General features: G+C 37.9%; 1 protein-coding gene across 1 annotated transcript in view; it reads right to left on the reverse strand.

The window, feature by feature from the left end:
- Window positions 1-770: 770 nt before the first annotated feature.
- BCO1 (beta-carotene oxygenase 1) overlaps window positions 771-11,800 on the reverse strand; it is a 15,828-nt gene continuing 4,798 nt past the window's right edge. The window contains exons 3-11 of the mRNA XM_009873393.1: window positions 10,868-10,997; window positions 9,289-9,436; window positions 8,265-8,412; window positions 7,058-7,278; window positions 5,964-6,221; window positions 4,168-4,270; window positions 3,233-3,327; window positions 1,588-1,699; window positions 771-943 (exon numbers count right to left, since the gene is read on the reverse strand). Of these exons, the coding sequence (XP_009871695.1) occupies window positions 771-943; window positions 1,588-1,699; window positions 3,233-3,327; window positions 4,168-4,270; window positions 5,964-6,221; window positions 7,058-7,278; window positions 8,265-8,412; window positions 9,289-9,436; window positions 10,868-10,997 (1,388 nt within the window). The remainder of the gene's footprint in view (window positions 944-1,587; window positions 1,700-3,232; window positions 3,328-4,167; window positions 4,271-5,963; window positions 6,222-7,057; window positions 7,279-8,264; window positions 8,413-9,288; window positions 9,437-10,867; window positions 10,998-11,800) is intronic.

The following is an 11,800-nucleotide window of genomic DNA, read 5'->3' on the forward strand; positions in this document are numbered from 1 at the left end:
GTTTCTCTTTTACAAAATGTCATAATCTAATTACATGAAATGTCTTGTCAGATATTCTCCTAAAGGAAAATTGATTTAAATACAAAGTGCTTAAGATTCAACAACACTAAAGTATAATTGAATGTGACATAAAACCATATCTTCTATTTCAAGTTACATGTTTTGTCAATATAAAAAGGAAAAGTGCACCATGAATTTATTAGCAAAGCAGTATATTTCTAGGTTCCAAATCAGAAAGTTGTAGCACCTCCATGTAATATTTTGGTTATGGTGGAGTTTAAGAAATCAAGCACCAAACGAAAACGTTACCATGAACTATTAGTATCTCAGCAGACAGTTTAATGTGAGGCTTTCTGGCAGGAGATAACTTTCATCATGCGCTGCGGCCTTGAAACAGTCCCTGACCTGCAGATGTATGTGACTCATACCAAGCACCACCCTATTAATACAGTACTCCATTTGCTCAGAAAGCTATATTCTGCTCAAATACAATGTTTCTTGTTACCTTTGTCTCCTGTTCCCTGCCCCATGAGTTGTATAAAACATTAGCACTTAATACTGATCATTCTTCTTTTGGAACAGTTATCTACCAGTTGTGCATATAATTATTTGTAGTAAAAGTTATTGCTATCTCTTATAAGGGATTATATATAGTTTTAAAGAGGTGATATTTAGTAATTTCTTGTCATAAGATACAGTTGTTCCTGATTTACATTGTCCCACATTCGGTAGAAGTTTGTCTCAGTTTATGTAATAGAATGAATAGCATTTTACTCAGCTTCAGTCTTCAAATCTTTTTCTGGTATAAACATTCCATGCAGGTCCAGATGCATTTCTATATCTACTAAGGCTCGGCCCAATTCTTTGAATGTTTTAGCATCCAAGACAAGTAGGAAGGGGGGTTCCTTTGGATTAGAGGTCAGAATGCAGGTCAGAACAATGCCTGAGACATACAAACAAAGAATTAGAAACATACACTAGTCACACCAAGCGAAAAAAGCTAACACTGTCAGGAAACACTTCTTATTTCCTCAGAATTTTAGGACACAAACTGAAAGTGGTTACTCCACCAAGAAGTCTAATGAGGCTAAAGGGCTACTGAACGCTTCCCTTCTGGCTTTTTTCCTGGTCTCCCTGCAGTTCACTGGAAAGGAAAAAAGGAAACCAGCATGGAACTATGTGCCTGGCAGGTTTGGGACTCATCCTCTGAGCTACTTGCCATTTGTGTTTGCAAGGAATCACCTGAGAACTGAACAGGACTGAGATTACAGGGATACTTGCAGTGCCACTTCATGATCACATCTATAAGAACGGTGACTTCCCACAGCTTCAGCCGCTTCAAACTATTGATAAATCCAGCTAAGAGTGGCTCTCGGGAAAGTCCTACACATTGGTTTTATTTTTTGTGCCTACCTTGGGGCATTACACAAGCTGATTTTGGTCCACTGTTGCTGTTTTTTTGTCTTCAGGAGTAAAACGCCTACTGCTAATTTTAATTGCACAGTGGAAACATCAACCCAGCTTTCTTGCTTAAGAACAACAAAACTTGTACGATTTAATGCAAAACTCCTGTTGTCATTATTTTACCATCATCCTCCTCTTTTGCATCAGGGCTGGGAATGAAAATGGGCTCAGATGGCCAGCAGTTGTCCTCTCCCCATTGGAGCATCTCCTTTGTCTGGATATTAAATTTTGCCACCTAAATTGTTGGGACCAGAAAAGAAAAATGTCAGTGACCCAGAGAGTCTTTTATTCCAAAGGTACCACATGAACAGACTGCTGGCATGGAGGACCAATGCTAAGAGTAAAGGAGCCACAAAGCATGTGTCATCACAAGAAGGAAACATCTGGAAAATGTTAAACTTTGGAGTCACATTTAGTGGCTGCATCATCACACAGTGTTCGTTTCATTTCATTTCATTAAGAAATCACAGCAATTTCACTGACAGACTATATCTAAGGATTATACATGGTGGTTGTTGTGCCTGCATTCATTAAAAACCAACTGATGTGAAAGAATTAATCTTCTAACAGCATTTTTTGTTATATTTAAGTCAAGCAGGGATTATCTAAACTGTGAATCACAAACTTGCAGATTTGTTTGAGCTACTGTCAGATGTGCTGCAATACATTATCTTGCATCATGCAGAAATCCAGCTTTATTTTGTAATGGGTTGTGGTAATTATATACAAGAAACAACAGTGACCTCAATTTGTGCTGCCTCACAGTCTCAAAATAAGAATTATAAAGAGTGAGTTTGTCTGTACAATACTTTTACCTTCAACTATCAATACTTTTCATCTCAATCTGTTTGGACTTTAGGCTATCTCCAGAAAAGCCGGCATCATACATACACACATAAAGCATTTGCTACCCTCTAATACAGAACTAGCCAGCAAAAGATAAGGCTTTCTGAAAAATTAGAGATTATTCTAATATTTTTAGTATATTACATAACATTGCAGTAACTTACTTTTTAAGTTATGCTTCCCAATGGGAAAAAAATATTACAGATTTATGTCTGTCTAGTACTTCTTCCTACTCTTTCCTTTCTAGCTCTTGGCACATTACACAAGGTCAGCCCAATTTAGCAGAAAAGTGAGGGTCTCAGTAACTATTATGCTCAAGAGACTTTGTGGAAGCATAAAGCTGGATAGAGAAGCCTCAGTTTATTAACACTTTGTTAGGGGAAACGGTACAACATGAGGATCCTAATCTAGGCATTTTTGTTTCTTTGCATGTGAATGACCCACAGATGCGAAAAGTTTCGACAGAAACACTATTAATATTCAGGAATCTAATCTCAAAGTCACAGCCGTTAGAAAGCGTTGGTTCTGCCCATGGAATTACATGCTTTTAACAGCTGAAAATAATGTGCCATACCTTCAGCTAGTAAAACAAAGATAGATTGTTTCCATCGTTTGGCCCAGGGAGGCTGTCGTAATCACACAAGTAAGCTAACGTAGATGTCCAACTTGTAAGCTCCCTGCTTTCAGGTGCTCAAGTTTAAGAACGTAGTCCCCAGCTGCAGTGTTGCCATTTAGAAACTTTAACTTGATGTTGATAAAAAGAGTTCAGCTTCTGGCCTCAGAACCACGCTTTGAATTTGCATGTATGAATGCAGATTAGGCTGTATTTTGGGGCAAACTAAAGCACGTTCTACTTGTAACTGCTTAAATGTGATCTGTGTTCTATAAACACATTTTCTGACTTCGTAAATCTTAATTATACCTTTGCAGGAACAGGACTCCACTGGACTTTTGCTGCAAAGATGTACTTGTATTTTTTGCCGTTATAGTCATAGTTGATGCGGGGCAGTTCTATCCCTGGGTAAAATAAAGTTCAAAACTTAGGAACAAGAAAAGAAAAAAAACCACACCTCAAATGTACATTTACACATGCCAATCTTCATAAAGTTTTGCCCCGTGAAAAAATTTTACAGCATTTAAAAGGAGTGTTGCATAGATTTTGTACATCTGAATTTCAAAAAAGCTGAAGATTGATATTAACATAATATAATTAAACCAAGGTTGTTAGTTAAAAATGATTGTTTTTCTTTCTTATGGATTCATTATACTGGAACATACGAAGTTTTTTTAAAAATTTTGTTTTGTTTTCTTTCTTCACAAATTCATGAGATGTGAATATCTGAGTCTAATTGGAGGCTACCATTGTAAGAAATTACCTTTACTTCAGTTAAAGATACAATCTTTACATATTCATGTTGTTATCCCCTGAAAAAGTTTAAAAATCCACTTTCAAAGGCAGCCTTGATAAAATACAGCAATAAGTGAAGGAACTACATAACAGACCTATTTAACTAAAATTACTCTTATAACAGGTAGATTTGCAAGCCATGTAGTTTTAAGATCAGGCTTGGGATCCTGTATTAATGTAAAACTAATGTAACTTCAGACATTTAAAGGACTTCACTCTTGATAAATACGTATCTGAGAGATTCAGGGTTGTATATTACTGGAGAGACCCAGAGGAGAGAAGAAGAGAAAGATATTGTCAATTTCTACACTAAACATATTAATTAAAAGTTTAATTTCTGTCAGCTTTAAAAAGACCCTACACATATCAACAGCTTTTAGGCATTATTAGAACGCACTATGTGTGTGTAAGAGAATATACTTGAGATTTGTATAAGGGTTACGTCTCACCTTCACATAATATTTCAGGCTGACAATAGATGCTGCCATCTTTCTCTTTTACAGCAGTTGCAGTAGTTTGAAGTGTGACTAAGTTAGAACCAACTTCAGCATCCTGAAAGAGACACATGCTGAAATAGTAATGCATTTCTAAGAACATGCTTCTAATTTACATATTTCATCAGTTTTGTTATTAATATAGACAATTTCAGGATGAAACAAATAATCTAGCTTCAAGAATTTCCTTCTTACGGTGCTTATCTTGTAACACTAGATTTTGACCTCTTCATTACAAATCTTCTTATACTCAGAGGACTGACCTGCAGGTTGAGGGAGGTGATTTTCCCCTCTACTCTGCCCTCATGAGACCCTGCCTGCAGCACTGGCTCAGCTCCAGAGCCCCCAGTGTAAGAAGGACATGGACCTGCTAGAGCAGGTCCATAGGAGGCCACAGAGTTGACCCAGGGGCTGGAGCACCTCCCCTGTGAGGACTGGCTGAGAGAGTTGGAGTTGTTGAGCCTGGAGAAGACTCCAGGGAGACCTTATAGCAGTCTTCCAGTATTTAAAGGGGGCTACAGGAAAGCTGGGGAGGGTCTATTTATCAGGGAGTGAAGTGACAGGACAACGGGCAAACTGAAAGAAGGGAGATTTAGATTAGATGTAAGGAAGAAATTCTTCACTGCGAGGCGGGTGAGGCACTGGAACAGGCTGCCCAGAGAAGTTTGTGGACATCCCCTCCCTGGAAGTGTTCAAGGCTGGACGGGGCTTTGAGCAACCTGGTCTGGTGGGAGGTGTCCCTGCCCATGACAGAGGGGTTGGAATGAGATGATCTTTATGGTCCCTTTCAGCCCAAACCAGTCTGTGATTCTGTGTCACAGAGAAGTCATTTTCAATCACACCAAGCCTTCAGAAAGGTTTAGACAGACACGGCTATGTTCCAGAAGCACAATAAATGCATCACATAGTTTGTGAATTTAAAATTTAATTAATGAAGATGGGTTTCGAGGAATCAGGTATCAAACTCCCAGTAAAAGTCACCAAGGTTAAGTTTTTTTGCACCTGCTACAAATCAAGTGCAAAAGTACATGTAATGTGTTCTTGGTTTTAATACGCTATTGCTGAATTCTTATGATTACTGGGTAGTTTGAGTAGCTGGTGTGATCCAACACATCCTTTGTCATTGCTGTGTAACTGTTTTTGAGACATGAACAAAGCAGCAAGGTTCTAGGATGTAGAAAGAAAAAGTATTATCCATTCCAAATGTGTCAGGCAGAAACTTGCCTGAGTTGCTGGGCAGTGTAAAATCTTCCCTGCAAACAATGATGTAAAATGAAGTTTTAAATTAAACTGAAAGATAAAATCTTTCATCTTCTGGGTAAATCTCACGCTTAAATGAAATCTTCTAATTTTAATAAAACCATTGCAACAGTTGGGAGTATGCATGTATTGTATATAGGCTTCCAGGAGAGTGGAAGAAACTGATTGTGCAATCCTCATGCGTGCCCTTCAGTCAACAGCCAAGTTGATGGATCTGCTTGTATTTGATAGCATTTTACAAAAAGTCTCACTGACAAGGGCATTGCGTGTGCTCAACAGCCCTGTTCTCCATAATGGATGATATCAGAATCTACATCCAAGGAACTGTATATCCAGCTGCTCGTTGTCATTTCTCACAATACACACAGAAAACAAGACTCAAAATCAGAAATTTGCACATAAGGGCTTGCAACTAATAATTCTCCCATTATTCACACGGATATATTTTAAATTACTGATCAAAGAACATTTAAAAACCATTTTCTTTCTACCTTGTCATACTGCAGAGGAACAACAAATCGTTTGCAGATGGGTACGGAGGTAAGCTTGTTGTCTTCATCCAAGCATGTATTAATTCTTTTTAAATAGAACATCTCGTATAAGCTATTGTCTGCATAGGCAATAAGATCAAAAATAATGTGCCCATCCTCTTCATAAGCATTTACGTGGTGAAAAAACACCATAGCATCAGTGTAAAACTTGGTGGATACTTCTTTTTTAGTCTGCTTGTCTACAAAGTGAAACCAAGTCTGAAAGATAGGAAATATTTAAAATTGTTAATGATCAGTATATTTAGAAAACTTTTTTAATGGTAGCCATCAACATTCTAATGTATTGTCTGTTTCTACTGAAGCATATTTAGAACTCAGGATTTTCTCCTAGGAGACAAGAGATTTCAATCTGACAACAAAAAATGCAGGAATAAAACGAGTGTGGAAGTGCGTTAAATTCATTTTACTGCTGCAAATTACTATATGAGCTAGGCTGAGGATCGAAGTTTTCCAGTAAAACGCTCTGCTGTCTTTTCAAGTTAAATAAATCTGCCTTAGTCCAGAGTCTCTATAGTGCTCTGTGCTGGTGTCCACTACCCCAGCAGGCCCTACATGTTGATGGCCAGAGCATGTGGAAATAAGGTCCTCAGGAAACAGGTTTTTCTCCTCAGTTGCCACATACTCCTCTTTTGTTGGATGCGGGCTTCTCTACGAGTCCGGCTCTCCCGTCTGATGCAATGGATCTAGAGCAGATCTCATCCACAATATACAATATTTTGGTTGGGCCAGGAGCAATTGTATGTGTCTGGGGTGCTAGAGCAGTTTTGAATTTCTCTGCTAGCACACAGTATTTCTAACAATGCCAAACTATTCCCTTTCCCAGGCAGTTCAGCACCAGATATTTATTTGTGAAATTTCTGGAGATGGGAGAGAGTATTCAAAAAAATATGACTTCTAAAAAAATGTGCAACATGGAAGCCAAGGGTTGGGAAAAAAAAAAGGGGGAGCTATTGAAATTAATGAACCAGATGAAAACTAGAGCAGTGTGGAGAAGGTCCCTGGCTGACTCAGTTGTTCAGCATTAGGAAAAATACCTTGTCTTCCTTATGATAGGCTAGGCAGGAAGCCCAGGTCACACCTCGCATGTAAGCAGTTGCCATTTTGACAATATCCAGTCTGAATGGCTGCTCTATGAAGATAATGTAATTTTCGGTTATTCCAAAGCTATGGTAGTAGCTTGGGTGGAGCAGAGAGCGAGAAGGGATGGAGGATACCACTTCCATATGTTTAAAACAAGATTTCTTCTTTTCTTGTTCTGAATAGAAATGATAAAAAACAAAATTAAATTTATAATAAATTTCAATCCATTCTTGTGCTTGAAATTCTCCCATGTATGAAGTAGGAAAAAACAGATTCTCCTCAATTTTATTTTCATTTTCCTGTTAAGAAAGTTGTTTGTGTTAAGCAACACAGTGATATTCATTTAGTCAGAGTCCCCTTGCCTTAGTATTTGATTCTACTGGTTACTGTCTTCAGAAGCTCCTGCACAGAGAACATAAGGTTCAATTAAATCAGCAGCTTTACAAGGGGGGGTCAAATGCCTCCACACTTTTTAACATTTAAGATGTTCCTGTTTGATCTGTACTGACTTTAAGCCCCAACTAGAGATTACAAACATCTTTCAGCTGTGGAAGGCTTCTTGATTGTTCAAGCAAGAGGACAGACATCACATGAGCAGCTGATTTTAAACAACACACACACACAAAAAGATTGTGTCAAAGGAAAAGGAGTAAGTGATTTGCTCTGTGAGCAAAGGATGGTATTTCAGGCCAGGTTAGAGAGGAATTAACTCGGTGTTAGGTATTATGCTTCCATATAACCATGGCATTTAAAGAGCATTTTCATCTATGAAGAAAATTAAAATTTACAACTTCAAATGATACATACTGACCTATAGATAAAATTGTTTCTTTTCTTCCTTTGCACATCACAACATAGGGAACTCTTTTAAGAGTTAGTTCACCCTAATAATAATTAAAGTAGAATTCTTCTAAAAGCAAAATCTTCTAAACCCAAGGTACTCCATACTGAAATACTCTGTTTATGCAGTATTCAAGATGAACCTTTGTAACAGCACGTGCCCAGACAGGCTAAGCAGTTAACATTAAGTTCACAGTATCTTAAAATTAAGAAACTTAATGTCATCAGTTTCTAGAAGAGCTCTATCACCACCTCGTAATCTCAGAAGAGAAGAAATTGCTAACAAGTTTCTAGAAAATACTGATAAAAGACATATCTTACCTGGCACAGAGGGAGGAATCTTAAATAAAATATATTTTGTTCTCCCTTTATCGACTATTGAAGTACCCATATTAAGAGTATTTCCATCACTATCATAGTGCGGGTGAGAAGTTGTCACATTTACAGCTACGTATTTGCTGTAGTCAACCTAGAAAATTATACAATAGGGGACTTTAGAGAAGTGTAGGAGAATTAAAATTGATCTCAACTAACACCACAAATCCCACCAGCTTTTTGGCACTGGCAGCCTTTTATTGGTACCTCATTTTCAAAAGGCCTTTAAATTTAAACAATTAAGCCAAATGACTTATGTAGATACTAACACGATTTCCTAATTCAAGGCTGAACCAAGTTACAGAATCTGAATTATATTCACCAATCCCTTCCAGCCACAACAATCCTCCCATAACAAGGACTGGCTAAAGAAGTTACTCTGCAAATGCCCATTTCATCTTGAAAGCAGTTTATTTAATAGGCCTCTTCTTGAGCAAAAAGATTTCTGTTTGATTTAAAGTTTGGAAATTGTACTCAAACTGTACTGCATGCTAGAAAAAAACTCACTGTGTATTTCAATATTTCTAGATTTAATTTTAATAATTAAGTAATATCTTGCATAAGGTACTTAAAAAGTAGTCATATAACTGACCTACTGAATTGTTAATTATGTAAATCATTTGATAACTACTGCATAATAATGGAAATCATCCAAAATAATCATATCATAAACATGACACGTAGTATTATTCTGGCAGCTCTGCTAGATTATGTGCAAGTGAAATTGCCCAAAGCCCAGCTTTTCCCAAACTCCCTGGGACTGAACTTGAGTTCTTAAAAAGGATCTGGCACCTTCACTATGTCTTCCATTATTTCACCTTACCATGATTTCAAAAGTAAGGGAATAGCAGAAGAAGAAAAGCATCTTTCCAGTTTTGTGTCCTGCACATGTTAAAGGAACCTGATGAGTCAGCTGGAAAGTGTATTCATTGGCAGAAAAGGAACCAGGATGCCAGACAGTTGTTCATACCTTGTCTAGTGTCTCCAGAGTCCGCGGATTGATTTTCCTGATGAAGTTAGTCTCACTGGTGGCATAAAAATCATCCCCAGTTCTCATAATGTTGATCAGGCAGTTGTCTGTGAACTCAGGAATGGTGTGAGACAAATAGGAGAAGGCCCTGCGCAGAGGGAAAAGTCAGAGTGGTTCGTCAGAGCAGCAGCAAGCGTGCTGGCCCTCACCCCGCGCGAAGCAGAGCTACACTGCCTGGGTGGAAAGGGTGGAAAAGAGGACATGGACTTCTTCAATGCCCTCAGACTGGGTGAGGGTTAAGGATATGCACAAAACTGGGTTTTGATACGCAGAATTACCTCCAGATTCAGCCCTGCTGTCAGCTGTTTGCACTGATTTGTCAGGATGGGCTAATTACACTGCACATACCTTGTGAGAATTTGGCCTAAGAGATTCTGTCTAAAAGCTGGTAGGTTTTTCAGGGTATGTCTTCATAAAATAGGTGGATTCATATACTCCCTAATGGAATATTTTTGTTCTTGGTGTTATCCTGTATCACAGTTGTTATTCTAAAGAAAATCCAACTTCACATGTGGGCTTGGCAGCTTTCCTTATTAGTGCTGAATTTTAGCACATTCACTTGAAGCCAAGACAAATTTGCTTATATCCCTTTTGAACTTAAAATGCCAGTGTTAGAAGAGGGAAGAAAAGCATCTTACCTCAGCACAACTTAACACATCAGCTATTTTGCAATAACTATCCATGCATGTGCTCTTATCAAATACCACATTCAGGGTCATTGAAGAGAGTTCATCCGGGAAGAAGAAATGGGTAAGCTACTTGCAGTTGTCAGGGAATATCCACAGTCAATTTTACAAGAGAGGTGATGACATGATGGCTCACACCTTGCCTCTCATAGGCAGCCTATCCCTTTCTAACGGTATGAAAGCCGCTGCTGCAGCGATCTCAAGTGGTCCTGATTTCGAACATAAGATTAGCTCAGGCGTACAGTTCCAGTCCTTCAGAGCTCTGCGTGTGACTCAAGAAACAACAGGAATTTTTCATCTTTTTTTTTTTTTTTTTTTTTTTTTTTTTAAAGGTCTTTTTTATTTTTTTTTTTTTTTTTTTTTTTTTTTTGTAAAAGGCATCTTTAATCCAGAATGTTTTCTGGGTTGGTTTTTTTTTTGGAAGTGATTAATGCTTTTTTCTTTTTGTTGAATAAACTTTGATTTAATTCCTTACCCATCTCTTCATCTTTTCCTTTTTTGCTGCTTCTCCCCTTAAAGAGTATAATTTTTCTAAACTTCTGCAGAACACTTCAAAAAGAACATATTCATTTTTTTCAAAATTACAAAATCTACTTGCAATAGTGAATAAAACAGCTCACTTTGCTGATAAAATGAATTTAAAATATTTGCCTTAGAATAACCTATAGAGAGTACAGTGCTGGTATATCTCTTGGCCTTTTCCAATATTTAATAACTGCAAATTTACAAACCAAATTTTGTATTTGTAAATATGTGTCAAGGCTAAACAGAAAGAAATCTGTGCTGGACAGAGAAATAGATAGAAGAATCTTGTTGCGAAAAGCATTGCTTACTTGGCAAATATGTTTTTGCATGGATCTGGATAAGCCATAGTTCCAAACTCAGACACCACGATCCGGTTTGCTTCTATATTGTGGTTGTATGTGTCACTTCGGAGATACTTACTTCTGTAGTAAACTTCACCTGACAAAGGCCAAAGAGGTTTCAATCACATTCCATACTGAGTTCTTTGTAAAATCGGCAGAGGTAAAGTCAGAGAAAGAGTTTCTCAAGCAGATGTCCTCTAGCTACGAACAGCTGGCAATGAAGCCAACAACGCTCCTAAGTCCCTGCGGTGGAATGCTTTCTCAGCTCTCTAAGGAACTCACGACTGTTCTTGAGGCTGCTGAGACTGGTAAGAATTTGCCTGGCTTCCTGGATTCCCAACACATTCGGACAATGCTGGGGGACTGGGGAGAGGCAAGAAGGGATTTAGATAAACTCTTCCAGTAAACCAAAACCATCTGTGTGAAAATGATTAATTATGCATCAATGTGTGGGTGGTGACAAATCTCTTGTATTGGCAAAATTTAGTTACGAGAGAGTAACACTTTGCTTGAAGGAATTAATGTCTATCCTAATCAATTTAATGGACCACTATACCAACTAACTGAGCTCGGTTTGCTTAAGATAAGTAAAATATACTGGCAATTTAAAAAACACTAATTGTTTCTTTATAGGTTATTTTGTTAAGCTGGACAGACAAGGAGATTCTGTGGTTGCATTAAATGCCTCCAATCACAGAAACGGAAACTAAAAAATAAACACTAGGAATAAAGGATGACAGGGGAAAACCCCAGTTCTTTACACATACACACTTTCTGCAGTAATAATCTGGGTGTAAAACGTCCCACCTCACACTCTAAAACAGACGAAATGATACAAAATGCTTTAGCTGAAAACAAAAACTGAAATTGTTTTGGACAGAGGAACTGCCTGCTTTCCCT

Source organism: Apaloderma vittatum, unplaced genomic scaffold (genome assembly GCF_000703405.1).
Source record: "Apaloderma vittatum isolate BGI_N311 unplaced genomic scaffold, ASM70340v1 scaffold11137, whole genome shotgun sequence".
Lineage (NCBI taxonomy): Eukaryota > Metazoa > Chordata > Aves > Trogoniformes > Trogonidae > Apaloderma > Apaloderma vittatum.